The 27,712-nt window shown below is 53.6% G+C and overlaps 2 protein-coding genes across 14 annotated transcripts; both read left to right on the forward strand.

Moving 5' to 3' along the window:
* The first annotated feature begins 2,810 nt into the window (after window positions 1–2,810).
* MYMX (myomixer, myoblast fusion factor) lies at window positions 2,811–4,359 on the forward strand. Its single transcript, XM_017957512.3, has 2 exons — window positions 2,811–3,092; window positions 3,573–4,359. Exon 2 carries the CDS (start codon window positions 3,595–3,597, stop codon window positions 3,847–3,849), a length of 255 nt encoding a protein of 84 aa, XP_017813001.1. The 5' UTR covers window positions 2,811–3,092; window positions 3,573–3,594; the 3' UTR covers window positions 3,850–4,359.
* A 1,262-nt stretch (window positions 4,360–5,621) lies between these two features.
* SLC29A1 (solute carrier family 29 member 1 (Augustine blood group)) lies at window positions 5,622–20,509 on the forward strand. Of its 13 annotated transcripts, none has more exons than XM_017957892.2 (14): window positions 5,722–5,898; window positions 12,416–12,522; window positions 13,619–13,698; window positions 15,734–15,815; window positions 15,933–16,135; window positions 16,251–16,390; window positions 16,691–16,825; window positions 16,912–17,009; window positions 17,141–17,219; window positions 17,704–17,801; window positions 18,348–18,456; window positions 18,691–18,776; window positions 19,155–19,354; window positions 19,766–20,502. In XM_017957892.2, exons 1-14 carry the CDS (start codon window positions 5,814–5,816, stop codon window positions 19,875–19,877), a joined length of 1,614 nt encoding a protein of 537 aa, XP_017813381.1. In that variant the 5' UTR covers window positions 5,722–5,813; the 3' UTR covers window positions 19,878–20,502. The 13 variants fall into 13 exon arrangements, with proteins under 13 accessions (XP_009203537.1, XP_017813381.1, XP_009203536.1 ...); XM_009205272.4 differs by having other exon boundaries at window positions 5,728–5,898; window positions 13,616–13,698; window positions 19,766–20,501; XM_009205279.4 differs by lacking the exon at window positions 12,416–12,522 and adding an exon at window positions 7,744–7,837 and having other exon boundaries at window positions 5,800–5,898; window positions 19,766–20,501.
* The last annotated feature ends 7,203 nt before the right edge of the window (window positions 20,510–27,712 follow it).

The following is a 27,712-nucleotide window of genomic DNA, read 5'->3' on the forward strand; positions in this document are numbered from 1 at the left end:
GGGCCAGGTAAGGGAATAAAAGCAGGTTACCAGCGCTAGTCTGCGGCAATGTGGTGGGATCCTTGTAGACTCGTGAGATTTCCACCTTTTACAGCAAATGCTGTTGGTCACTCTTTGGGTTTACACTGCTTTTATGAGCTGTAACGCTATCGAGGTTTGCAGTTTTACTTTTAAAGCCAACCAGATCAGGAACCCATTGGGAAAAATGAACAAACAACTTCAGTCGTTGGGTCTTTAAGAGCTATAACACTCACCACGAAGGTCTGCAGCTTTACTTCTGGTGAGAGCAGGCATCTGCCGCAACGAAGAAGCTCCAAACACATTTGAAAGTCTGAAGGAACAAACTTGGGACACAGCATCTTTAAGAACTTAACACTCACCAGGAGGGTCCACGGCTTCATTCTTGAAGTCAGTGAGACCAAGACCCCACCATTTCCAGACACAGTAGTACTAGTTACTGATGAGGTCAAGGTGGGGAGGATCACTTGGGCCTAGGAGTTTGAGGTTGCAGTGAGCTATGATGGTTCCACCGGGCAGTATACCAAGACCTTGTCCAAATAAAATTATACTATGAGAAAGCACGTATTTTCAGAAATATAATGATGCATTTATAGATTTGTCAATCTGCAGAAGGCTGCTGTGTAACAGTTTGTGACTGCTTACTTCCTATTTTTACTAGAAATTAAGGTTACTAAGGGTTAAGAATTTTAAGTATATGTAGTTAAAACTAGAAATTAAAGGAGAAACTTTGTATGCAAAATACAAAAGAAAAGTAACGCATACTTTTGGTTAAGAAACTTATAAAGCATAAGAATTTTGGGGGGTAAAGGAAGATACTAATTTTGTCTAGTTTGGAGGTTATTTAAGGTTGTTTCAGAATGAAAGAAGGAAATGGGAGGTGCAAGAGGAAAGGGAAGGCATTGCTCAGTGAGAGCAAAGCTATACCTAGATAGGAGAAATAAGTTCTGGTGTTCTGCACATCAAGGTGACTATAGTTAATACAATGTATTATATATTTCAAGACAACTAAAAAACGCTTTTTTTTTTTTTTTTTTTGGACATGAAGTCTGACTCTGTTGACCAGGCTAGAGTGCAGTGGTGTGATCTGTGCTCACTGCAACTTCTGCCTCCCAGGTTCAAGCGATTTTTGTGTCTAAGCCTCCTGCATAGCTGGGATTTCAGGCACACGCCACCATGTCCAGGGAGGTAGGGGTGTGTGTGTGTGTGTGTGTAGTAGAGAAGGGGTTTTGCCATGTTAGCCAGACTGGTCTTGAACCCCTGACCTCAAGTGATCCAGCCCACCTCCTCCTCCCAAAGTACTGGGATTACCCATGCGAGCCATCGTGCCTAGTCTAGAATTTCTTTTTAGAGACAGGGTTTTGCTATGTTGGTCGGGCTAGATTTGAACTTCTGGGTTTAGGCAATCCTCCTGCCTCAGTTTCCCAAGTAACTGAGACTATAGGCATGTAGCACTATGCCTGGCTAGAAGAAGGATTTAAAATATCTACTGGGTACGGTGGATCATGCCTGTAATTCCAGCACTTTGAGAGGCCGAGGGGGGAGGATCACTTGGGCTCAGGAGTTCAAGACCAGCCTGGGCAACATGACCAAACACGTCTCTACTGAAAATACAAAAATTAGCTGGCGTAGTGGCATGCACCTGTAGTGGCTACTGGGGAGGCTGAGGTGGAAGGATCAGCTGAACCCAGGAGGCTGAGGCTGTAGTGAGCCATGATCATGCCACTGCACTCCAGCCTGTGTGACAGAGTGAGACCGTGTCTCAATAAATAAATAAATAAAACGTTTAAAAAGTAAATACTGTCACTACAAAAAAATAAATATTTGAGGAGATATATAAGCCAATTATTCTGATCTGATTATTCCATAATGTATACATGTATTGAAGTATTACTTTGTATCCCATAAATATAAACAATTATCAATGAAAATAAAAAAACCTGAATGGATATAGAACATTGGGAGAAAGAATTTTGTATAGTCAAATTGACTAAAATTGAATGAATTTATTTAAAAGGTTTTACAAATTAGCCTTAATATCAAAAAATACACTTATGCAAAACTAGAATTTGGGTTTGGTGGCTCATGCCTGTAATCTCATCCATTCGGGAAGCTGAGGCAGGAGGATCAACTGAGGCCAGAAGTTCAAGACCAGCCCTGAGCAACATAGTGAGAAATTGTCTCTACAAAAAAAAAAAAAAAATTGACTGGGCATGCATGCACCTGTAGTTCCAGCTACTGGGGAGACTGAAATGGGAGGATGGCTTGGGTCCTAGTCTCCCTGTCCCGGCCACTCTGAGCATGCCTGGTGTTCGGGTGTGTGTGTGGGCTGTAGACTTACTACTTCTGAGGTTTAGGCAAGCGGGTCTCATATATTGTCCTGTTCCAGTTACTCCTTCCAGTTACTCCCACTTACTGAGGCTACAGCGGAGAGGACTGGAGCACAAAAGAGTCAACATTCTTAAGGAAACACAATTAGAAAGTGCAGCCTGGGCTGGGCGCAGTGGCTCAGGCCTATAATCCCAGCACTTTGAGAGATCGAAGCAGGTGGATCACTTGAGCTCGGGTGTTCCAGACCAGCCTGACCAACATGGTGAAACTCCGTCTCTACTAAAAATACAAAAAAATTAGCCTGGCATGATGGCACACTCCTATAATCCCAGCTACTTGGGAGGCTGAGGTAGGAGAATGGCTTGAACCCAGGAGGCAGAGGTTGCAGTGAGCCGAGATCCCGCCATTGCACTCTAGCCTGAGCAAAAAGAGCAAAACTCCATCTCAAAAAAAAAAAAAAAAAAAAAAAAGTGCAATCTGGGTTCCAACTCTGCAGGAAATCCTGCATATGTTCCCTGCCCTCTCCTCCCCCTAGACTGGAAGTGGGGGCCAGCCCAGCTGCCCGCTCCCCTCAATATACCAGGTGCTAGAACACAGCTGTTTCTTCCTTGTTCCCCAAGCCAGGCAGGCTGTAATTGGTGGGGCAGAGCAGGGCGGGGCTACCCCCATGTTGAATCCACTGGGGCTATCTCCACTCCAGGCAAATCCAGCCAGAGACTGATTCTGAGCAGCAGTTCTGCCTGGTGAGAGCTGCCATGGATTGGTGGGGATAGGGGACTGGGAGGTCAGGAAGTGTCAGGTCAGGGTGGATCAGGAGCCCCAAAAGAAAAATTAGAATTGCCTGGAGAAGAACTCCTGCTAGACTGAGGGAGAAGGGTTAGGGAATTCCAGGGGCATGGAGGCTGTGGAAGAGGAGGGGGTGACTAGAGGAAGGGAGAGGCCAGGGAGCAATAGGAATGCCTGGAGCTGGAAATGGCAAGCTGTACGTCTTGGTTTACTCTTTCCTTGGTGCAGTCTCCCTGTCTGTGCTATGGTGAGAACTTTCCTGCCTTAGCTGCCTTGCCAAGAGAAAGGGCTTCATGAAAGCAAAAACGACCTGCAAATTGAGGTCAGGAGCAGGAAGGTGTAAACTGAAGGGAGAGGGACCTCCTGCCCACCCCATGTCCTTGCCAGGTGAGGTGGAAGCAGGACATGCAAGCCTAAAGTCTGTGTTGTCTTCCCAGGCACTGATTCACTGGCCCTGCCATGCCCGCGCCACTGTTCCCACTGCTGCTTCGGTTGCTGCTGTCCCGTCTGCTGCTGCCTGTCGCCCGCCTGGCCCGCCAGTACCTCCTGCCCCTGCTGCGCCGATTGGCCCGCCGCCTGGGCTCCCAGGACATGCGAGAGGCTTTGCTGGGCTGTCTGCTGTTCATTCTCAGCCAGCGACACTCGCCAGACGCTGGGGAGGCCTCAAGAGTGGACCGCCTGGAGAGGAGGGAGAGGTTAGGCCCCCAGAAGTGAGGCCACGAGTCCTGGCAGCAGCTGAATCCACAAAATGCTTTCTTCTGGAGTAGGATAATCCTGGCACCAGCACTGACCGAAGCCTGCCCAGTGGACAGAAGATATAGTGAGGGTTGTGCACGAGATGGATCTGCCACAGACATGCCTCTCCACTCCCAACAGAAATGTCTTTCTGAAAGAATGCCTTGCATCTAGCATGAAATCGATCATTGCTCCTCTGTCCTCCAGGAGTTCCTCCCAAAGACCACTCCTAATCACCTCTGGCCTCAGGTGGGAGGGGAACTAACACCCACCCACCCCTGCCGTCCCTGCAAATTAGAACATCAAGGTTCCCAATGCTTAACTGAGGGACAAGTGACAATTTAGCAGAGAGGAAAGATTTGAATCCAGACTGTCTTCCAGACTCAGGACCTACCTTAAAATAATATCTGAGTTCCCTATGGAGGCAGACCTGCCTGCACAGCCCAGCACTCAGCAAGTGCTCAATAAATATTTGATTTGAATTATTTCCATGCCTTTGAAAGTCTAATCACCCAGACTGTTGCCCTGCAAAACAGTTTAACCTGGCCTGGCAGCTGGTGGGGGTGGGGGAGAGGAGAGATGGACAATTGTACAAGGGTTTATTTTGCTACCTATTCCATTGTGGTTTCAGTCTTCACAGCCTGGAAGTTGTTTCCCCCTGCTTAGTTTCGGTCAGCATGTCACACTGTGACCCAGAAATGGCTTGAGTCTAGGAGGAAGTTTGCCTGGCTAGCGAACAGTAGGGAGGAAAATGTCCTCCAGCGAGTTTGAGGACTTCTCAGCTAGTGGTGGTGAGAAGAGGGGTGATACGTTTGCTAAGAGACTGGGTGGGAGGCCACCCAGGGAGGCAGTGCAGAAATCCATCCCCTTGAGGGTCATCCCACCCTTGAAGAGGCTAGGGGTGGGTGACTGGCCTTAAGAACTGACTTCATCATTTCCTTCTCCCTAGTGGGAGGCCCCTGAGGGGTCAAATAAGAGTTAGACCCAGAAGAGTCAATCAACATGCTTAAGGAAACAAAGTACAGTCTGGGCTGGGCGCTGTGGCTCACGCCTGTAATCCCAGCACTTTGGGAGGCCTAGGCAGGCAGATCACCTGAGGTTGGGAGTTCGAGACCTGCCTGACCACCATGGAGAAACCCCGTCTCTCATAAAAATACAAAATTAGCTGGGCGTAGTGGCGTATGCCTGTAATCCCAGCTCCTCCAGAGGCTGAGGCAGGAGAATCGCTTGAATCTGGGAGGCGGAGGTTGCAGTGAGCTGAGATCGCGCCATTGCACTCCAGCCTGGACAACAAGAGCGAAACTCCGTCTTAAGGAAAAAAAAAAAAAAAAGATACATTTGCATCCCAGCCTCCGGATAATTTGTTTATTGTTTCCAGGCAATAATCCTCTCTCTCTGGGTGAATGTTGGGCTCTATCTAGGTTCAGAGGATAGTGAGGAGTACAGGACCCTGTCGGGATTCCAGTCGCCTCTCCACACCTGTCAGAAGGCTTGGTTGGGGAAGAAGTGAGCCCTGAGCTGTGTGCCCCACTCCCAGCCCTGCGGGGCTTTCTGCCAGCCGCACGCCGTCCCTCCCCACCACCCCATCGGCTTCCTTCGGGAGTCTTCAAAGCCAGTGCACGTGCTCCCAGGTCTCAGGGAGGCGACCTAGGGGGAGGGGTAGAGAGAAGGGAGTCCGAGACCCTGGGCCCCTAACCCTGTCCCTTTCCGAAGCCTCAGGTGCCCAAAGGCGCCGGCCGCCAGTCAGGCCCGACGGGCCCCTCCCACTGAGTCGGCTCTGCTTTCCCCGCCCCCGAGCCGTGAGGACTGGACAGAGCCGGCTGCGGAGCTCTGGGCGGGCGCTGGGGTCGCCTGTTGCAGCCTCTCTTCCGCCCGGCGGCCCGCACCGGTCAAGCCCGGCGCGGGCTGCGCTCTCCAGCCGTGGCTATGGCCCCAGCCCCGAGATGAGGAGGGAGAGAACTAGGGGCCTGCAGGCCTGGGAATTTCCGTCCCCCGCAAGTCCGGATGCCCGCTCCACAGTCTCAGCAGGTGCGCTGGGCGGGGCCGGGGGATCTGGGGGTGGGGGCGAGGTCTGCGCTGTTCCCACGCTGCCCGGTGGGACAGGGGGCCAGTAGGGGAACCTGCTGGGCTACAGCGTCTCAGGGGAGTCTGAATCTTTGGTTTCTGGATGCGGGGCCACTTTTCTGGGACTTCAAAGGCCGTTATTAGATGACTGCCTCCCCAAACTCCCCAACCAGTTACAGATGCCCCAGGAACATAGGGTAGGGGGAAGAGGTGTGGAAAATTAGGCTAGAAGACCAGCCCAGACCTAGCTGAACAAAGAATTAAGTCTTCTTGAACCCCGAGCCAGTACCCACACCTGTCTTTACTTAAAAATTTTTGATGTTTTATTCACCATGGAGTCTTTAAAAACAAAACAAAAACAAAAACCGAGTCTCGCTCTGTTGTTCAGGCTGGAGGGCAGTGGTGTGACCACAGCATACTGCAGCCTCGACCTCATAGACTCAAGTCATCCTCCAGACATCCTCCCACCTCAGCCTCCCAAAGTGCCGGGACCACAGGCATGTGTCAACATGCTTGGCTAGTTTTTTTTTTTTTTTTTGAGGCGGAGTCTTCACTCTGTCGCCCAGGCTGGAGTGCAGTGGCACCATCTCGGCTCACTGCAAGCTCCGTCTCCCGGGTTCGCGCCATTCTCCTGCCTCAGCCTCCCGAGTAGCTGGGACTACAGGCGCCCGCCACCGCGCCCGGCTAATTTTTTGTATTTTAGTAGAGACGGGGTTTCACCGTGTTAGCCAGGATGGTCTCGATCTCCTGACCTCGTGATCCGCCCGCCTCGGCCTCCCAAAGTGCAGGGATTACAGGCGTGAGCCACCGCGCCCGGCTTTTTTTTTTTTTTTAAGAGATAGAGTCTCCCTACTATGCCCAGGCTGGTCTTGAACTCCTAAGCTCAAGTGATTCTTCTACCTTGGCCTCCCAAAGTGCTGGGATGACAGTGTGAGCCACTGCACTTGGCATCATGGAATCTTGATTTGTAGACATTGCATTAAAACTTATTTTGGTAAGGGCCGGGCATGGTGGCTCATGCCTGTAATCCCAGTGCTTTGGGAGGCTGAGGCGGGCGGATCACAAGGTCAGGAGTTCGAGACCAGCCTGACCAATGTGGTGAAACCCTGTCTCTACTTAAAAAAAAAAAAAAACAATTAGCTGGGCATGGTGGCACACGCCTGTAATCCCAGCTACTCAGGAGGCTGAGGCAGGAGAATCTCTTGAACCCAGGAGGTGGAGGTTGCAGTGAGCTGAGATCACACCACTGCACTCCAGCCTGGGTGACAGAGTGAGACTCTGTCTCAAAGGAAAAAAAAAAAAAAAAAAAAAAACTTATTTTGGTTACATTAAAATTTATCTTTTTTTTTTTTTTGACAAGGTCTTGCTCTGTTGCCCAGGCTGGAGTGCAATGGCAGGATGATGGCTCACTGCAGCCTCGACCTCCTGGGCTCTAGTGAACCTCCCGCCTCAGCCTCTGGAGTAGCTGGAACCACAGGCTCGAGCCACCATGCCTGGCTAATTTATTTTAATTTTTTTGTAGAGATGGGGTCTCACTATGTTGCCCAGGCTGGTCTTGAACTCCTGGGCTCAAGTGATCCACCTCGGCCTCCCAGAGTGCTGAGATTTCAGGCATGAGCCACTGCTCTTGGCCTAAAATTTATCTTGATTAATGAGGTTTTTGGCTCCCCCTTACATTTTACACCCCTGGCAAGTGCCTTACTGGCCTCTCCCTAGTCCCAGCCCTGTCACAAGGCCATGGAGATATAGTCACAAACACAACTGAGAACATAGACGGTCATGAGACATGTGCTGGTTACCAACCCCCAGGCCAAACAAACACACTTCCAGCAAACACAGATGACTTGTTGGTGACAGCTGAGAGGACACAGGCCTGGGGAGAGAGAGGACTGTGTGTGAGGTGGTAAGTCATGCTTGGGGCCTGCCAAGTGGGGGAGGGAGTCTGGGGCAAGCCACCGTCCCATATAGGGTGGTGGATAAGGTGGAGAGTAGGGGTGCAGCAGGACCAACCCTTCCCACCCCACCCCTTAGACAGGGACCTGAGGGAGCTCAGGGAGGGAGAGAGGCCAGAAGACCAGGCAGAGACTGAAGAGAGCTGGCAAGGTTTGGCTAGAAAAACTCCAGACAAGGCCTGTGTGAGTTGGGGCTCCCCAGGCTGTCCAGCAGGGGGCCCTGGCACCCAGCAACCTCCTCTGCTTGGGAGGTGGCTACAGAGGGGTGTGGGTGCTGGCTAGGGGCCCAGCAGGATGGATGCCAGATAGACTTCTCTCCAACAATAACAGCACTGGCTGTTGCCGTCCGCCTAGCCGGCAGGGCCCCAGCGCGGGTGGGGAGAGGAACCAGCCTTCCCCAGTCTGGCCTGAGACCCTCACCACTTCCCTCCAGTTTTCTTCCACCTCCAGTCCCCTTTGTACACAATTGCAGCCACTGGCCACCAGCCTTGCCATGCCTGGCAGATCTTCTGACCACTAGCCCTGCCACCCCCACAGACCCAGAGACCAGGAAAGGAGGGTGGGGAGCGAGGAAGGGGGCCAAGGCAGAGGGGAGAGGAGGGCTAGGAGAGGAAGAGAGAGAGACTGGACAAACATGAGGGTGGGAATTAGGGGGTTGTGGACAGACATGAAGCCACTCTCAAGTCACGGAGCAGTGCCTAGAAAAACACCACCCAAACCCATCTTCCTGCCCTCTGGTTAGGGCTGGCGGGGATGTGGGGGATGGGTGGGGTGGGTGAGGGTTGGGAAGGGATATGTGTGTCATCTCTGTGGGGCATGGAAACACAAGGCTGGGGACACCCATTCTGGAGTAGCTTGGGGAGAGCCACTGACCCTAAGCAGAAAAGCCACCTCTCTCCTTAGGGCTCTGTTTCTCTGGGGACAGGATAGGACTACCTTATCCCTATGATGTGAGGTACTGCCAATTGTTAATCAGTGTCTGTGGCTTCTCTAGGGGACAAGCCCTTTGGGTCAGTGGGCATGGGGTGAGCAGCGTGGGTTGGATTTTCTCCTCAGGACCTTTCCAGCCTTAGGATCACGCTCTAGCACTGAGTGCTGCTGGAAGGGCAGGGAGTGCACCCCACCCTACCCCATTTATTGCTCAACCAAAGAGAGGGCCTCCCTCCCCCTCCCTTGGAGGGACTTGCTGGACCACCCCTCAGCACGCCCACACCTTCCTCCTCAGCTAGTGGAGGACGTGATCAGCAAGGCTTCCGCCTCTCAGGACGGCTGGGACAATAGGATTCACTCAGGATGTAAGGCTGTTCCTGGCTTTTTCTCTTCCCATTCCCAGCTGTGCCTCAGTTTTCCAAAGTGCTGGATTTAGAAAGGGTGAATTATGAGGGAGTTGGAGGGTTGTGCCCCTGTCCCCCTCCGCGCGCACACACAAGCACAGGCAGAGGCACATACCCCCTCCAAGTCAAAGTTGTGGGTGGTGTGGTGTTTGCGCGTCTGTGGCTGGGACTGGATGTGTCAGGGATGGGGAAACCATCATGCTGGTCACAGAAAATGGGAGGTGGGGACAGAAGCAGTTTTGAAGGAAAATAAGAGGGGGACTGAAAGAAAGAAGGGGGCGTTGAAAGGGAGGGCGCTGGGAGGAAAAAGGTGCAGTGTGGAGGAAGCGCGGCGTGGGCGGGGCTTGGGAAGAGATAACGGAACATCTGAGGTGGAGTGGGCCGTAGGGCGTCGGGGCCGTTCTGAGTAGCGGGTGTGTAAATGGAACAGTCCCGAGGTAGATTTTATGGGAGTCTGCTGAGGTTCTTAATGTGTGGCTGTACCCTCCAGCCCCATGTGCCCCACACGAAGGACAACCTTGGTGTGGCAGGGCCCAAAGAGGTCCTGTCTACCGAAATAACACCACCAGGCGGCCCTGGGGGCGCAGGGGCTCGGTGTGGGGACCGCAGAGCGCGCGGAGTCGCCGTGGGGTGGCGGGGCGGGCCGGGGGCGGGGCCGCGGGCTCGCGGGTGTAGGGAGGGAGGTGGCAGTGGGCTCAGGGCGGGGCGGGCCCAGCGGAGGGCGGGTTTGAATGTGCCCCGGCGGGCGCGGGAAGCTGCAGGAAGAGCGCGCGGATCTCAACGCGGGAGCACTGCTTCTCAGGCAGGTGCTGCCCGGGGCCGGGGACTGGGGACCGCCAGGGCAGAAGACGCCGCTGCCCGCTTGCCACAGAGGGCAGGGAGGCCGGGTCTGACGGCTCCGCAGCCCGGAGAAGGATCGCCGGGTGGGGCCCCAGTGCGGAGCGTGCGGAGACGCGCAGCACGTGGCGCGCACGGGCCAGGGAGCCAGAGGACCCTGCGGGGACCGGGACCCGAGCTGGGCTGGACAGCTTGTCTCCCGGGCCTGAAACAGACTGCGGTCACGTTGACCTCAGCAAGGGGCAGGCGAGTGGACGGGTGATCCCGATCGATCTGGTCGGTAACAGGGAGGGGCCGTGCCGCCGACTGCGCTGGCGGAGGGAATGGGGATGGGGATGGAGGCTCGCGAGCGGAGGTGCGGGGCTGTCTCTTTAACCTGGGTCTTTTACTGGCTAAAGTCGTATCCCTGGCGTCTCCTTCCAGCGCACGTCCTCATTTACTGGTTTACTGTCAGAGTGTATGAGAGGGCGAAGACACACACTCCTCGGCTTTGCTTACCAGGAGAGAGCAGTCGTAGGTCAAGGCTGGCTCCAACCCTGCCCTCACACCTCTAGGGGTCTCTCTCCAGCCCCGTTGTCGTCCTTTTGCCTACTCCTCTCGGTGGCCTCCAGACCCTTCAGCTTTCCTACTGCTTGTGTTAGCTCCCCATGCCAGGATGTGTGTGATGGGGCGGGGCTGAGGTGCCTGACACTCAAGTCAGGCTGGGAATGATCTTGGTCTCCACCTCATTTTTCCCTTTAATTGGATCAGAGTTCCCCCCCACCTCCCAGTCTACAGGGCTAGCTGAGAAGCAGCTTTTATACCTCTCTCCATTCCAAAAGGAGCTTGAACATTTAATTTGGATTCTAGCTCCTCCACTCACCAGCTCTGTGACCTCAGGCAAGTTACTCAACCTCTCTGAACTTCAGCTGGCCCAATCTATTCAGTGCTAGTACTAGCTTATGGGTGGTTGTGAGGAAAAGACGAGAGATCTGCAGATAGTGGCTGGCCCCATATGAGATCCTGGGAGTGGAGAATTGCAGGAGAGGTGTTGGGAGTCTGGAGGCAGGGAGGTACTCAATTTGGTGGCTGCTTTCAGGGGCCCACCTCAGCAGGCCAAAGCATAGTTGGAGGGACACCGGATGCTCTGAGCTGGTATCAGATCCCTGTTTGCTGCTGGGCAAAGGCAGACGAGCAAAACACGAAGGCTGGCCAGCTGAATGTTAGGATATGGGCAGGAGGAGAGGGCTGCCCGTGGTGGAGTTGAATTGTGCCCAAGACTGGAATGGGAACTCCTGAGAACAGAGAGAGCAGGGGTGTAGCTGGGGGATAGGGAAGAAATAAATACTTCTTCTCTAAGCCCAAGCCAGTTTTACCCAGGAGAACAGGAGCTATTCTCCCCACCCCAGGCCTCCATCTGCTTTGAAGTTGCACCTGCCCTTTACTTCCAGGAATCTTGCCTGTGGGGTGGAGTACAGGGTATGCGGGTATGAGGTAAGAACCTAAAGGAAGAGTCCTTACTACCGAATAGAAAACCTGAGACCTAGGCAGGGTGCGGTGGCTCATGCCTGTAATCCCAGCCACTTTGGGAAGCCAAGGTGGGTGGATCACCTGAGGTCGGGAGTTCCAAACCAGCCTGGTCAACATGGTGAAACCCCGTCTCTACTAAAAATACAGAAATCAGCCAGGCGTGGTGGCAGGAGCCTGTATTCCCAGCTACTCAGGAGGCTGAGGCAGGAGAATCACTTGAACCTGGGAGGCAGAATTTGCAGTGAGCCAAGATTGTGCCATTGCACTCCAACCTGGGCAACAGGAGCAAAAACTCCATCTCAAAAAAAGGAAAAAGAAAACCTGAGACCTGAGCCTTTCCCCCACCCCCACCCCAGTAATGCCCTCTTGCCTTCATCTCCCTAGAAAATGTAAATATGGTTATTCACCACTCTGGTGCCTAGGACAGTGCCTGGCTAGCATGCAGAGGTCCTCAGTAAATATTTGTTGAAGGGGTGATTGCAGGAATCCTTCTGCCTCCATCTGGAGGTGTGGGCTGAGGGGCCGAGGAGGACCTCTGAGAGCTTGGAGTTTCCCCAGCGAGGGTTGAGAGGAACTACAGGCAAGTGGGAGAGCCCACAGAATGTCTCATGGTGCCCAGCTGCTACTGTTTGTCTGAGTGGGCCCTGGAGCAGTGCTGCACCTGTGAGAGCTCCCCTGCTGAGACTCCCTGTTCTCTTATCTCCCAAGTGACAGGGGTGGCTTTTTATCTCCTGGGTGTGCTTCTGCTTCTTTGCTTGCAAGCCTTCTCAGAATGGGGCCCCAGGAAGCCTGAGGGACTCTCTCCTGATATGCCCTGTGCCACCTTTTTCATTCTGGATCCGCACCCAGGAGCCCGTGGACAAGGCCCATTGCCTGAGCCTGAACTAGGAGCACCTCCTAGGGACTGCCCAGGCTCGCTCTGCTCTGACCCTTCCGCTGGCCAGTCTGGGCACCTGGTAAGTGCCCAGAAAGGGAGGGAGGGGAAGCTGTCCTTTCACCCCAAACAGCAAGGCCTGGGCCCAGCTAGGCCTGAGTGTGGGGGATGTGTCAGTGCACATCTGCCTGGCTTAACATGCCATCCAATGGGAAAACTGTTGAATCGGGTGGTGCCAGGGGGTCTTCCCCTACACAAATAGGGAGCAGGAGAGGGACGCTGAGGGAGAAGGATAGGAGCTTTGGGATCCACCCCTCCAATCTTCTTTACAAGGTCACTCTCAGAAAGTGGAAGAGGACAGGAGCCTGTGACAGAGGAACTAAGGGAGGACTAGGTGACCCTAGGGTCAGGAGGTGGGAGGAGGAAGGGCTGTACCCCCACATCCATTATGAAATATTTTCCTGGAAAACCAGCCAGCAACTAGGAAGCTCCTGGGCAGTGGCTGGAAAGAAAGGTTAAGGTGCCAACAGCAGAGAAGCTGGAATCTGGGGTGCATCCAGGAGAGGGCAGCCCCACTCTAGCCGTGAATCCAAGGGCTTCCCAGGGAGGGTGGAGAGACCAAACTTGTGGAGAGGGGCCTGGGGAGCCTCTGGTTTGGCCTCAGCCATCATCGCCGTTGTCTCAGCTGCTGCAGATCTGCCTGCTCTGTGTCCTTCCTCCTCCTCCTCCCCCGACCTCTTTGCTGTGTCTCCTCCATTTGTCTCCCTCCTTCCCTTGTCATCACTGTCCCTGACCCCTCTCGTCCTCTTCCCTGCCTTCTTTGACTGTCTTTCCCTCCCTCCCATCATCTTTCCTCCTCCTTCCCTCCTGCTCTCCACCCTCCTGTTTCCCAGCTTATAAACTGCTTCGGCTGCTGGATAAAAATAGCGGTGGCAGCGGCCAGGCCGGGAGCCAGGTAGAGTCTGAGCAGGCAGGGGGGCCGTGCAGGACTGGTCTGCTGGGCCAGGGGGCTGGGTGGGGGTCAAGTTGAGTGGTCCTGAGGGCAGGCTACAGAGGGGGTCTTAGTGGACCTCCTCGACTGGCCTGTTCTGTCAGCCCTGCCCCCTCTCCCCCTAAGAGCCTGAGGAGGCCTGTGGCAGGGCCAAGACAGGGCCTTACACTGTTCCTGCCCCCAGCAGGCCCCTGAGGGAGGGAGCTGTCAGCCAGGCAAAACCGAGAACATCATCGCCATGACAACCAGTCACCAGCCTCAGGACAGGTAAGGGGTAGGGGGCTGGGCTGTGGATCCAGGGAATGGGTTTTCAGGGATCTGGGTGCGGTGTCCTTTGGAATTGGGGGTTGCCACTGCTGGCTGGCCTTCTAGCCAGGTAGCTATGAGTCAGGTCTGCATCAGGGGCGGAGACCCCTTGTGCCTTGGCTGGGTGCTGGCTGGGGGGTCTGCGGGAAGGGCAGGGTGCGTGGGCAGCAGTCCCTCCCTGGCGTGTCTGTGTTTCCACTGTTGCTCTCCAGTCAGTTAGCGGCTTCTGGCTCCTCCCGCCACCACTGTGGGGAGATACTTGCCTCACCCCTCCTTCCAATGCACATCTGGCAGAACTGCCCTTGGGCCTCTGCCTTAGATGACCTGGCCCACCCTGGTTCTTGATCTGATCTTCTCAATTCCCCGCCTCTGGAGCCTGTGAATTCCCAATCAAGTTAGACTTGCAGTTATGACTGTGAATATGTATTTTGGAAGAGGAGGCTGTAGCTTAATTCAATTTCTTAAAGGGATCTGGGACCCAAGAAGGCTGAGGAAGTGATGCCTGAGATCCAAAGCTCCTTCAAAGCATCAGGCTCTGTCCTTCCCTCCAGCTGAGGCCCCAGAAACCCATCACGTCTGCCCTACCCATCTCATCTCCCTCCTGTGCCAAAGGCTATGAAACTAGGCCACTTGTGCCTGTGGGGGCTTTGAGCATGTAGCTTAATGTCTCTGGGACTGTTTTCCAACCTGTAAAATAGAACTAAAAGTATCTACTTCCCAGGAAGTGGATCTAGAAGTAAGGGAATTTAAGGAGGCATGGCAGTAAGTCCAGGCCCCAGGGTGCTTCCCTGCCTCCTGTGTTTCATTCCCAGGCTGCCTGTCCAGTCTATCCCCACCTCTGCTCTCCTGTGGGCAGTTCCCTGAAGCCCTTGCTGTCTCCATTTGCCTTATTGCACAGCTCAGTCATTTAACAGCGCCCCCCGCCCCGATCCTCTCTCCTTTGTGACTTCGGGAGTTTTTCCTTCCACTCTGGGCCTCCGAATCAAGCCTTTAGCTTCTCCAAGGGAAGCGTGTATATGAGGGGGTTGGGGGACTGCAGTTGCATTAACTTAGACGTGCTCACGACGTGGGGCACTCACCACTCCATTCCTGTGTGAGGCCTGCCAGCCGTCCAGGCTCCTGCACTCTGGCCAGGCCTGTCTTCTCACTGCCTTGGGCTTTATCCCTGCCATCTCTGAAAAGAGCTGGTGTTGGCTCTGGGGAGGGTGTGCAGACCCAACGGGAGATCTGCATGGGCTGGGCTGGGGTTACTCAGCTTTCAGGCAAGGCCTACCTGGGAAAAGCTGGCCTGACCCGGAAGGGCCTTGAAGTATAGGGCCTGGGGCATTTCCCTGGCCAAAGGAGGGCAGCCCTTATTTATACCCTGAGGCCCAGATGATCTCCAGTGGCCCCATACCTCCTGGCCTGCCCTGGGTGGTATGAACTACAAAGTTCTGTTTGGCCAGGAAGAAAACAGCTCTAAGGCCTTCTCTTCACAGCGGCCCTGAGGCACCCTGCCCGCCTGCCCCTGTAGGTTCAGAATAGTATGGGAGTTTCTCAACCTCAGAATCCTCTCTGGGGAGCAACACAGTCCCTGACCAGACAGCATAATTACTTCCAGCCTGCCTGGTGGGGGTGGAAGACACTTGATGCTTGCTTTCTCACTCATCCACCCGCCCTCAGCCCTTCGGCAGGATTTCCAAAACCATCTCCGGATGTGTGGGTCACACTGGTTCCCAGCCTGCAGAGTCCCCCAGGCCTTCCAGGACTGATAACTATGGTCCTGTCAGCCATGCCATTCAGTCCTATGACCCTGACCCCCTCCCCACCCCGAATTCCAACAAGCCGTGTACCCTTTTCTCCCCCCACACCCGTAAGAGGACACGTGCAAATGGACACAAACACAGATGCCCTGGGACCTAGAGAGACTGAGGATGGACAGGGGCTTCCCTGGGGCTCATCGTGGAATGGGGCAGGATGGTGCGTCACTTGGCCCCTCTTTCCTCCTCCATTGCAGATACAAAGCTGTCTGGCTTATCTTCTTCATGCTGGGTCTGGGAACGCTGCTCCCATGGAATTTTTTCATGACGGCCACTCAGGTGAGGCCGGAGGGACTGGGCTCCATGGGGCATTGCCCACTGTGCCTGCAGGATCTGACTCTCTGCTGGTAGGCACAGGGAGAGAGATTTCAACACTCCTCTCTGCAACTCCTGCAGTATTTCACAAACCGCCTGGACATGTCCCAGAATGTGTCCTTGGTCACTGCTGAACTGAGCAAGGACGCCCAGGCGTCAGCCGCCCCTGCAGCACCCTTGCCTGAGCGGAACTCTCTCAGTGTCATCTTCAACAATGTCATGACCCTATGTGCCATGCTGCCCCTGCTGTTATTCACCTACCTCAACTCCTTCCTGCATCAGAGGTGAGTGCCCACCCCCTCCCCAGCCCCCAGCCTGACCCTCACTGTGTCTTGCACCCCCTTGGCTGAGCCCCAGCTTTGCCCACTTGTTTCTGCCACCCTTGGCCTCTCCCGGCAGGATCCCTCAGTCCATACGGATCCTGGGCAGCCTGGTGGCCATCCTGCTGGTGTTTCTGATCACTGCCATCCTGGTGAAGGTGCAGCTGGATGCTCTGCCCTTCTTTGTCATCACCATGATCAAGATCGTACTCATTAACTGTAAGCTGGGCCAGGAGGGGGCCTGTGGGAGGAGGCGTGCCCAACTACCCCCACTCTTTTTTCAGACCCACTGTTAGCCAGAGAGAAGCCCAGCCTCTGCCTGAAGGGAGTGGATGCTGTGAGCAGTTGGGATTCAGAGGCCTGAGTGGGCCTGGACCAGGGCTGGGAGGGGGCAGAAAGAAGGGCAGCTCAGCCTCAAGGCCCACCGAGAGTAAAGTAGGAATCACAGGGACCTGTCTTCTTGGGCACCCCCAACCGCCAACCCTAGCTCCCCTGCTCATGCCCACCCTGTTTCCCCAGCGTTTGGTGCCATCCTGCAGGGCAGCCTGTTTGGTCTGGCTGGCCTCCTGCCTGCCAGCTACACGGCCCCCATCATGAGTGGCCAGGGCCTAGCAGGCTTCTTTGCCTCCGTGGCCATGATCTGCGCTATTGCCAGTAAGTCCGGCTGTCTACCTGCCCAGTGCCCTGGTGTGGTGGGGAGAAGGGATGGGTCCTATCTCTGATCACTGACACCACCCCAGGTGGCTCGGAGCTATCAGAAAGTGCCTTTGGCTACTTTATCACAGCCTGTGCTGTTATCATTTTGACCATCATCTGTTACCTGGGCCTGCCCCGCCTGGTGAGTAAATGGAGGGAGCTGGGGTTTGGGGTATACAGGTCTGGGGTGTTCTAAGGACAAAACCTGAAGGAGGCTGGGATTCTGGAGATTCTGCCTGTGAATCCACCTCCCCTGTCTCCCTTACTTGATAGGAATTCTACCGCTACTACCAGCAGCTCAAGCTCGAAGGACCCGGGGAGCAGGAGACCAAGTTGGACCTCATTAGCAAAGGTCTGAAGAGCCTGAGGAAGCTGGGGTGGAGGATGGTATACCAGGCGGGGGAGAGCACGAGCAAAGAGAACAAAGATGAGTGCACTGTGTTAGCTAGCAGCCCTGAGCCAGAGGAGGACCGAAGGACTGGGGTGGGGAGAGGAAGACAATAGGAAATAAGGGCCGGCAATGATAAAATGGGGGCAGATCCTGGATGACCTTGAACGCCTGAGGTGTTTGGACTAAAGGCAGTGGGAAGCAATTTCAGATTCCTCAGTGAGGAATAACATGACCTGAGGCTCCTGGGAGAGGCCAGGCCCCCGGGACTTGAGCTGTAGGGATTTGGAGGCGAGGTCTGGTTTAGGGTTAGGGTGCGGCTGGGACTGGTTTGGGACTGGTTAAGGAGGCGTCTACTTTCTAGTGATCCCAGCCCTTTTGGGGAATGTTTGTGTTGTCTTCTGTTGCTCTGTCCTCCCCACAACTTGGAGATTCTTCCACCCCGCAGGAGAAGAGCCAAGAGCAGGCAAAGAGGAGTCTGGAGTTTCAGTTTCCAACTCTCAGCCCACCAACGAAAGCCACTCTATCAAAGCCATCCTGAAAAATGTATGTAGGGAAGGTTATCCTACCTTCTACCTCTTGTCCTCTCTCTCCTCCTTTTGCTCCCTCCCTCTGCCACCCATCTCCTCCCTTTCTGACCTGAGAGTGGTCACTCCTGGATTCTTTTGTGTGTGCGTGTGTGCCCCCCATGTGTGCATGCCAGGGGTGGGGTTCGTGGTTCCTTTTTTTTTTTTTTTTCTGAGACAGAGTTTCATTCTTGTTGCCCAGGCAGGAGTGCAATGGCACAATCTCCACTCGCTGTAACCTCTATCTCCCGAGTTCAAGTGATTCTCCTGCCTCAGCCTCCCAAGTCGCTGAGATTACAGGCATATGCCACCATACCCAGCTAATTTTTTGTATTTAGTAGAGACAGGGTTTCACCAGGTCAAGCTGGTGTCAAACTCCTGACCTCAGGTGATCTACCCACCTTGGCCTCCCGAAGTGCTGGGATTACAGGTGTGAGCCACCATGTCCGGCCCGGATCCGTGGTTCTTTAATGCACAGCCACCATGAAGACACAGGCACCTGGGTGACTCTACCCCTTCTATCTAGATCTCAGTCCTGGCTTTCTCTGTCTGCTTCATCTTCACTATCACCATTGGGATGTTTCCAGCCGTGACTGTTGAGGTCAAGTCCAGCATTGCAGGCAGCAGCACCTGGGGTGAGGAGGCCACAGGTTCCCAGGATGGGAACAGACAGGATCTTGAGCTGGGCTGGAAGTAGGGAAGAGAGGGAGCCTGGGTCACCTTCTCCCCATTTCCTGGGTCCATTTGCCCTTCCCTGGGCTGGAAGCATCTTCTCCATTTTACTGTTGGGGAAGCTGAGGCCCAGTGAAGGTTAGGCTTGCTATACCTGCCTCTGAGCCTGATAACCACCCATTCGTCTCCTCTTCCAGAACGTTACTTCATTCCTGTGTCCTGTTTCTTGACTTTCAATATCTTTGACTGGTTGGGCCGGAGCCTCACAGCTGTATTCATGTGGGTAAGTGGAGGAAGAGGGCCCCAGGCCCCTGTGGGAAGTAAGAGTCCAGCCTGGACCCAGAGAGGGAACCCAAGAAAGTATGGTAGTAGGGGGACCATTTGTTTTAAAGTCGAGGCATAATTTATGTATAGTTAAGTACAAGTCTTAAGTGTACAACTTAATGAATATATATATATATGCATACCTGCCCAGATCGAGATATAGAATATTTCCAGCATTCCAGAAGGTTCCACCATGCCCCTTTCAAGAGTAACCCCCTAAGGCGAACCAGGCTTTGAGGTTTCAGTTCAGGTCCTGAGAGGCCCCAGATGGATCCTTGGGGGCCTGGTTGTGCCCTGGGGTGGTGGCCTGGGCTGAGGCCCTGCCTGGTGCCCACAGCCCGGGAAGGACAGCCGCTGGCTGCCAAGCCTGGTGCTGGCCCGGCTGGTGTTTGTGCCGCTGCTGCTGCTGTGCAACATCAAGCCCCGCCACTACCTGACTGTGGTCTTCGAGCACGATGCCTGGTTCATCTTCTTCATGGCCGCCTTTGCCTTCTCCAACGGCTACCTCGCCAGCCTCTGCATGTGCTTCGGGCCCAAGTGAGTAGGGCTGGCAGGGAACTTGGTGGCATCAGACAGGATCTAGAGTTCCAGTAGGGGACACTCAGTAGAGGGAGGGCAAAAGGAGAGTCCCTGCTCCCAGAGCTGAAAGGAGAGATGGCTCAGGAGGGGCTCCTAGGCTGAGGGGATAGTGACTGTAGTGGAGGTGGGTGTCCAGGCTTACTTGGGTGTAGGTGGAGACGGGCTTGCAGGAAAGAGTGAAAGACAACCCCACCATACACATTCCCTCAAGGAGGAGAAGCCAGGTTGGGGTTAGGCAGCTAGGATGGGTTGATCAGCAGAATGAGGTTCGACAGTGAAGTCACCCCACCCCACCCCTCCTTCCAGCCAGAGGCTCAGGGCTGGGGTCCAGCCATTCTGAGGTAGCCGTGCCCTTCCTTTCCCACTTAGGAAAGTGAAGCCGGCTGAGGCGGAGACCGCAGGAGCCATCATGGCCTTCTTCCTGTGTCTGGGTCTGGCACTGGGGGCTGTTTTCTCCTTCCTGTTCCGGGCAATTGTGTGACAAAGGATGGATGGACAGAAGGACTGCCTGCCTCCCTCCCTGTCTGCCTTCTGCCCTTCCTTCTGCCAGGGGTGAGCCTCACTGGTCTGGAGGTTTTTCTTCTAACTGACTTCTGCTTTCCACGGCGTGTGCTGGGCCCAGATCTCCAGGCCCTGGGGAGGGAGCCTTTGGACAGACAGTGGGGACATTGTGGGCTTGGGGCTCAGAGTGGAGGGACGGGGTGTAGCCTCGGCATCTGCTTGAGTTTCTCCACTCTTGGCTCTGACTGATCCCTGCTCGTGCAGGCCAGCGGAGGCTCTTGGGCTTGGAGAACACGTGTGTCTCTGTGTGTGTGTCTGTGTGTCTGTGTCAGTGTCTGCCAGACTGTCCGCCTGTCCCGGGGTGGCTAGGAGCTGGGTCTGACCGTTGTATGGTTTGACCTGATATACCCCCTACCTCCGTTCTCCCCTGCGCCGCCTCCTCTGTGTTCTCTCCATGTCCCCCTCCCAGCTCCCCATGCCCAGTTCCTACCCATCATGTACCCTGTACAGTTGCCACGTTACTGCCTTTTTTTAAAAATATATTTGACAGAAACCAGGTGCCTTCAGAGGCTCTCTGATTCAAATAAAGCTTTCTTGTTTTTTTCTCCTTGGCTCCCTGTGTCCTCCAGCCGTGGCTTCATGCCCTGGAGTGGGTAGAGGGCTGGCAGCCTGAGTCCGGGAGATGAGCATGACCCAGCTGGGCCCTGGCCAGGACTGGACCTGGGTCCAAGGGCCCGGGGGTGGGGACGGGGGGGTGGGTAGTCCTCCTGGCCTCAGAGGGGCTGCAATGCCCCCTGCTGGGGCCATAGGGGAGGGACAGGCCTAGAACCAGAACACCAAGACTATTAGCCAAGACAGAGAGAACAGGTTTTTCTTTGCTTCATAGGACAGAGGATGGAGATAGCTCCCCATCTTTCCTTTGTCTTCACTGCCACCCCCTCCGCTCTGTCCCCAGCCCCAGCAATGAACTCTACAAAACTGGCCAGCTCCTGGCCGCACTCCCACACCACCAGGCAGGAAGAGGCTGAGGCCTGAGGGTTCTCCCCTACCTGGCAACCAGCCCTGACATCAAAGCTCAGCCTGCCAGACTTCCTGGGGAACAAGGGGCCTGTGTGTCCACACAGTGAAACCAACCCTCCCCTTCTCAACCCAAACTCTGGCCTAGGGAGGAGTGGGTTGATATGGAACTATGAGAGTGTCTCAGTGGAGAGGGCCCTACCACTGGGACTCCCATCTCAAGAATGACCTCCTGACTGGAAGTGGGACCAGAGCTCTGGCCACAGTGCAGCACCCCTGCAATTTGCACCCCCTACCCTCCCACAAGTCTCAGACTCCTCCCAGAAAGCAGAAGACATTACTGAATTCTCAGTGCGGGCTGCTCACTCAGCCCTGGCCGGTGGATGGCTATGGAGTTGGCACCTTTATCAGTCCTTCCTTTCTCACTGGAGTTTAATTTAATTGAGAACTTCAGGCCTCATTAAGGGCTGTTAGCGCATTTTTAAGGCTCTTTGATGAGCTCTGAAGCCCTAATGGAGTAGCTAAGTATACCAGGGCACTGGGAACTGAAGTTCATATGCTATTAATCATTTGTCAGACCAGAGTATTTATCTGAGGTGCTGGAAAACAAGGCATTCCTTTTGGATCAGGTTCAAAAGCTGAGGGGTTCCCTGAGTATCCTTCCCCCAGTCTGCAGTGCTGTTTGGCAGTAAGTCAAGCTGAACGTACAAACCTGAGCTCTTTCTTGTCCTCAGTCCTCTCATTGTACCCAAGCCCCAAAGAGCCCTATGGGTTTCCTTCCTCAGCACCAGCAGTGCCTCAGAATTCTGTATTTCTTCCTAAGGTTGCTTTACCACCTCCTGCCTGACCCATTGGGACTTCCAGGTCTCTTCCAGTCCATTCCACACATGGCCACAAGAATAATCTGAAAGCGAATCTAGCAGGTGCTGCTTGCTCTCTGGAGCATGCGTCTGTGTCCTGAGCGTTTTCTGATCCTCTACCACCGACAGCCAGTTTGTGCAATTTCTTTGCACCTCAGAGCTTTCATAATGTTGTGACTTCTATCTTGTTCTTATCTTACTCCAGCTATCACTGTCATGTTTTTGAGCTTAGGGTGTACTTTTTACTCCTATTTTGGCTTTTCAAGCTATGTCATACCTGCCTCCCAGAGGTACTTGGAAAATGTTGGCTTGATGGCATGTGCCTTATCCCAAGGCAGAATTCATCTCCACAGTCCTCACATGCCCCACTCCAGCCATGTGGTAGCAGGCCTTGCTTGTGACCCTGGGATAGAGGTGGGGATGCTAAGTAGGTTCCTCTCAACCCCAGCACTGATTTGAAAGGAAAAACTAGGATACAGTTCCTTTCTCCCTTCCTGTACTTAAATTGATGTTGAAGGAAATTACTAGAGTATTTTCTCCCCAAAATTTTAAAACACAAATGCTAAAAAATGTCAGTCTCTTCCATTCTCCTGACCTCAGTGTTTTCACAGGTAAATCTGGAGGGTGTGAGGAGGTTAGGAAAAGCAGCTCCTAGGCCTCCTGCCCACTCAGCTGCAGGGATGGCTCCCGACCCCAAGTGGGTGCTCGCAGGCCCTACCCTTTGGGGAGCAGGGGTCTCTTCTGGGTCCTCCACCTTCCTGCTAGCACCTTGCTGCCTGTAAAGTAGAGAGGGCTGAGCATGAAAATCCACCAGATATCCCTGGCTGCCCTGACTTGCTGCTGGTCATCACCTTCCTTCCATGTCATGTTTCTGCTCAAAACAGTCAATATTTCAACTGCTGTCCCTGGAGTGGCTGCCATTGCAACACAGGAATGTCCCTCTTATTTAATCTTTTATGATGAAATGTTGGGGCTTTAAACAGTTGAAAAGCTAAGAGCTGGCCGGGCGCGGTGGCTCAAGCCTGTAATCCCAGCACTTTGGGAGGCCGAGACGGGTGGATCACGAGGTCAGGAGATCGAGACCATCCTAGCTAACACGGTGAAACCCCGTCTCTACTAAAAAAAAAAAAAACAAAAAAAAAAAAAAAAAAAAAAAAAAAAAAAAAAAAAAAAGAAAAAAAAGAAAAGCTAAGAGCCGTAGTAATCAACCATCCTGGAAAATAGAAATGAAGCCTTAGGTATAATCTATGAGTCAGAATGTATCTGTTTATCTATTCTTTGAGGTGAATATGGAAATACCATGGTGGAGGCAATATAAAGCCAGGGCTGGGAAAGCATTTGACAAAAGAACCCCAGTTAAGTTTTTGTTTTTACTTTTTTGGTGGTGGGGGATGGGATGGCGTTTCACTCTTGCTGCCCAGACTGGAGTGCAATGGCACAATCTCAGCTTACCGCAACCTCTGCCTCCTGGGTTCAAGCAATTCTCCTGCCTCAGCCTCCCAAGTAGCTGGGATTACAGGCATGCATCACCACGCCTGGCTAATTTTGTATTTTTAGTAGAGATGGGGTTGTACCATGTTGGTCAGCCTTGTCTCAAACTGCCGACCTCAGGTAATCCTCCTGCCTTGGCCTCCGAAAGTGCTGGGATTACAGGCGTGAGCCATCGTGCCTGGCTAAAGTGTTTTTGGTTTTTTTTGAGATGGAGTATTGCTCTGTCACCCAGGCTGGAGTGCAGTGGCATGATCTTGTCCTCACCAAGATCTACTACAGGCTCCACCTCCTGAGTAGCTGGGATTACAGACATGTATCACCACGTCTGGCTATGTTTTGTATTTTTAGTAGACACGGGGTTTCACCATCTTGGCCAAGCTGGTCTCGAACTCCTGACCTCGTGATCTGCCCACCTCTGCCTCCCAAAGTGCTGGGATTACAGGTGTGACCGCACCCGGCCCCCAGTTAAAGTTTAACTAGAGTTAAACTATGACAGTAATTCAAAATGGATGTAAACAGAAAAATGCAGTCACCTTAACGAAATAGGCCTGTTTGTCCAGCAAGCCCTGCCTGGAAGCCAAGTCTTCACACACAGGAAGAGTGGCAGTCCGCAGGTCAGCCAGCAGATCTGACTCAGAGGCCAGGTTGGTAGTGTCCCCCCAAACCCTTGGGGACCAACTGTTTCCTGGGCAGGTTGGCACTAAGGGTGGAAATGGGCAGAGCCCAACTCCCCCTGGCCCCAACCTCATCAGTGGCCCTGTGTCCGGCCTGGACTCCTCTGGCTCATCTCAGTATGACCTGGCTTCCTGCGTAGATGCTCCCAGGGAGAGGACGTGCCCACTCAGAGTCTTCTGCATTCTTGGCAGTCCTGGTGCTCGCTGGAAGTGAGCAAGTTGGCGTTCTGGCACCAGACTGCAGGGTGACTGCTAAATGTGAGTCAGCAGGGCGCCACGAAGGCCTCTGTCCTCTCTCCTGGGCTTGCCCCGTACCAGCTGTGATCCCGGATTAGTCACTCCTCCCCTAGGCCCCGCCTCCTCGTCCTTACAAGGATATGACATATGTGTTGACTTAAGTAAATTAAGTGTGCGGGAGAGCACGGATGCAGGAGGTGAGGTCCCCAGAGCTACATGGTGCCATCACTTATCAGGATGAGCCTCAGGACGGCCCTCCCCACACCGCACATTCCCCCACCTAGCCTATTCCAGGCTGCTTCCCACCTGCGTTCATTCCCCTCCCCCGTATCTCCAGTCCCCGGAAGCTTCGAGACCCAAGCCTCACTTCCCCTACTCCAGATATTTCCAGCGTGAACCACCACGCGGGTCCCTAAGCCCCGCGGACAGCGGAGAACCATGGGGCTGGGGACGGCGAGAGGGGCGACGGGGACCAGGCCCCTGCCCCATCCCGCCGCGAGAAGCGGAGCCGGTAAGGTCACCCGGTCCGCGCGCCCCCTGGCGGGCGCACAGCCCCACTGCTCTGCGCTTCTGCGTCCTGGCGGGTGGGTGACCAGACTGCGTGTCAGACCCACGCCACTGCCCCGTGTCCGGGTGACCTTGAGCCAGGCTCGTTCCGTCGCAGCGCCACTCATCTGTAAGGCAGGGATAGTGACACTTGCCCTGACAACCGCGTGGGTCGTGAAACTTGTTATTCACTGAACTAGTGAATAACAACGTTACTTGGGCCAGCCACCCCTGTACTCACTGTCTTACATGGCCTTATCTGATTTGCCAATAACCCTGTAAAGTGATGACTATTGCTGTGCTCATTTTACTCCAGAAAACTGAATCTGAAAGGTTAAAGGATGGAAAAATATTCTGTAAGCTGCAAAGCACTAGGTAAATATATTTCTCTCTCTTCTCTCTCTCTCTTCTCCCCTTACGAGAGTTCCCAGTCAGTGAAGGGAACAGAAAAATACAAGGCATCATGTGGCACCATAATGCAAATGTGGTCCACCTTCCTCCCTTATTTTGGACACAAGACAACTCTTGTCTTCTCACATCCTCGGGGAATCCCAAGAATCCTGGGACATTGACCTCTCATATAATCTCACCCAGGTGAAACCAGCAAAGTCCCTCCTGATGTCTAACCTCAGCCCCTCCTGGGTGTGAGCTCCTCTCCACCCAGCAGCACTATCACAGTCCTACCATTCCATCAGCTGGGTGGGGTGGCAGTGAGGCCAGTGAATGGCCCAGAAATCCAGCCCATTGAAACCTACATGCTGAAAAGGAATGACTTCATTTTGGGACAGGCCAGGTGGCAGGCAAAACAGTTAAGTAGGTCAGGGTTGTTTGTGGTGCCACCTGCCCCCTGCACTTTCCACTGGCTATAATCTGCTCTGGGATGAACTGATTTGGGGTTAAGTTTTACCTTCTTAGTCAAAAGGGGCCTGGGACACTGAACAATGCCCAAGACAAAAAGGGATGCCTGGTGGGCATGATGACAGGAGGAGGACAGACATTTTGGAATAGGCTGACAATGGTAGCAAGGTAGGACTTAGTCACACCCCTTAGGCCACTGATAAATCCTTAAAAAGTGAGACATAGTCGTATGTGTATTAATAGAGCAGGTTACTAAATGTCTGATTTACAATTCAGGAGTGTCTTAGACCACAATTACTGGCCCTTTTCTCACTGCTCTCCCTTAAGTGATTTTTGTCCTTGCACATGATTTCACCCATCAGCATGATGCCTAGATCTAAGACTGCAACCCAGACCTCTCCTACATACCCCTCTGCCTACTAGACATCTTTCCTTGGTGCCCTGCAACATGCTTAAAGCAGACCTCCAACCTAGAGTGGTCCTCTATCCCTGCTTTCCCCCTAAGCCCCTATGTTCTAGCATTCTTCCTCAGACAAGGCTTATACTCCTCTTCCCCACCCCTGACTGGTCTAGAGAGACCTTCAGCCTCTCTCTTCTCCAAGCTATGTCCTGTGCAGCCTTCAAGTAGGTTATAGTTTTCTTGAATAAAGGGCTGCACTCTAGCCTGGGCGACAGAGTGAGACACTGTCTCAAAAAAGGAAAGAGAAAAAAAGTCTCAAATACAAAAGCATGCAAGCAGTTTTTTGTGTGTTTGTTTTGAACAACACAATTAACAGGTTTGATTTAATAGATTTAACCTGGCTGGGCAGAGTGGCTCACGCCTGTAATCCCAGCACTTTGGGAGGCCGAGGCGGACGGATCACCTGAGGCCAGGAGTTTGAGACCAGCCTGACCAACATGGAGAAACCCTGTCTCTACTAAAAATACAAAATTAGCTGGGTGTGGTGGTGCATGGCTGTAATCCCAGCTACTCGGGAGGCTGAGGCAGGAGAATCGCTTGAACCTGGGAGGTGGAGGTTGTGGTGAGCCGAGATTGCGCTATTGCACTCCAGCCTGGGCAACAAGAGCAAAACTCCGTCTCGAAAAAAAAAAAAAAAGATTTAACCTAACAACTAGGTTTTGTTTGTTTGTTTGTTTTTTCTCAAGCACATATGGAGCATTTAGAGATATTAACCACCTTCTAAAGTTACAAACGAAGTCTCAAATACAGGCCCAGCACGGTGGCTCATGCCTGTGATCACAGCACTTTGGGAGGCCGACGCTGGCAGATCACTTGAACCCAGGCATTTGAGACCAGTCTAGACAACATGGCAAAATCCCATCTCTACAAAAAAATATTAAACAATCAGCCAGGGCCAGTGACATATGCCTGTAGTTCCAGCTACTTGGGAGGCTGAGGTGGGAGAATCGCTTGAGCCCAGGAGGTTGAGGCTGCAGTGGGCCATCAGCTGGCCACTGCACTCCAGCCTGGGCGAGAGTGAGACTCTGCCTCAAAAAAGAAAGAGAGAAAAAAAAAGTCTCAAATACAAAAGAGCCAGTAACATACATACCACATTGTATGTCTACAACATAATTAAAGGGTATGTAAAAAATAATTGAAAATGCCGGGCGTGGTGGCTCACGCCTGTAATCCCAGCACTTTGGGAGGCTGAGGCGGGTGGATCACAAGGTCAGGAGATGGAGACCATCCTGGCTAACACGATGAAACCCTGTCTCTACTAAAAATACAAAAAGTTAGCCAGGCGTGGTGGCAGGCGCCTGTAGTCCCAGTCACTCGGAAGGCTGAGGCAGGAGAATGGCGTGAACCTGGGAGGCAGAGCTTGCAGTGAGCCGAGATCGTGCCATTGCACTCCAGCCCGGGCGACAGAGCGAGACTCCGCCTCAAAAAAAAAAAAAATTGAAAATGTAAGCCTGTAATCCCAGCACTTTGGGAGGCCGAGGCGGGTGGATCATGAGGTCGGTGGATCACGAGGTCAGGAGATCGAGACTGTCCTGGCTAACATGGTGAAACCCCGTCTCTACTAAAAATACAAAAAACTAGCCGGGCGTGGTGGCGGGCGCCTGTAGTCTCAGCTACTTGGGAGGCTGAGGTGGGAGAATGGCGTGAACCCGGGAGGCGGAGCTTGCAGTGA

The sequence above is a fragment of the Papio anubis genome, chromosome 6, assembly GCF_008728515.1.
Source record: "Papio anubis isolate 15944 chromosome 6, Panubis1.0, whole genome shotgun sequence".
NCBI lineage: Eukaryota > Metazoa > Chordata > Mammalia > Primates > Cercopithecidae > Papio > Papio anubis.

What these genes read in the sequence shown, in the direction of transcription:
- MYMX (XM_017957512.3), top strand. Translation starts at nt 3,595, where the DNA reads ATGCCCGCGCCACTGTTCCCACTGCTGCTTCGGTTGCTGCTGTCCCGT.
- SLC29A1 (XM_017957890.3), top strand. Translation starts at nt 12,175, where the DNA reads ATGGTGCCCAGCTGCTACTGTTTGTCTGAGTGGGCCCTGGAGCAGTGC. An exon ending in AACTCCTTCCTGCATCAGAG is followed by an intron (nt 16,136 to 16,250) that starts GTGAGTGCCCAC and finishes CTCTCCCGGCAG; the next exon opens with GATCCCTCAGTCCATACGGA. An exon ending in TGCAGGCAGCAGCACCTGGG is followed by an intron (nt 18,457 to 18,690) that starts GTGAGGAGGCCA and finishes CTCCTCTTCCAG; the next exon opens with AACGTTACTTCATTCCTGTG.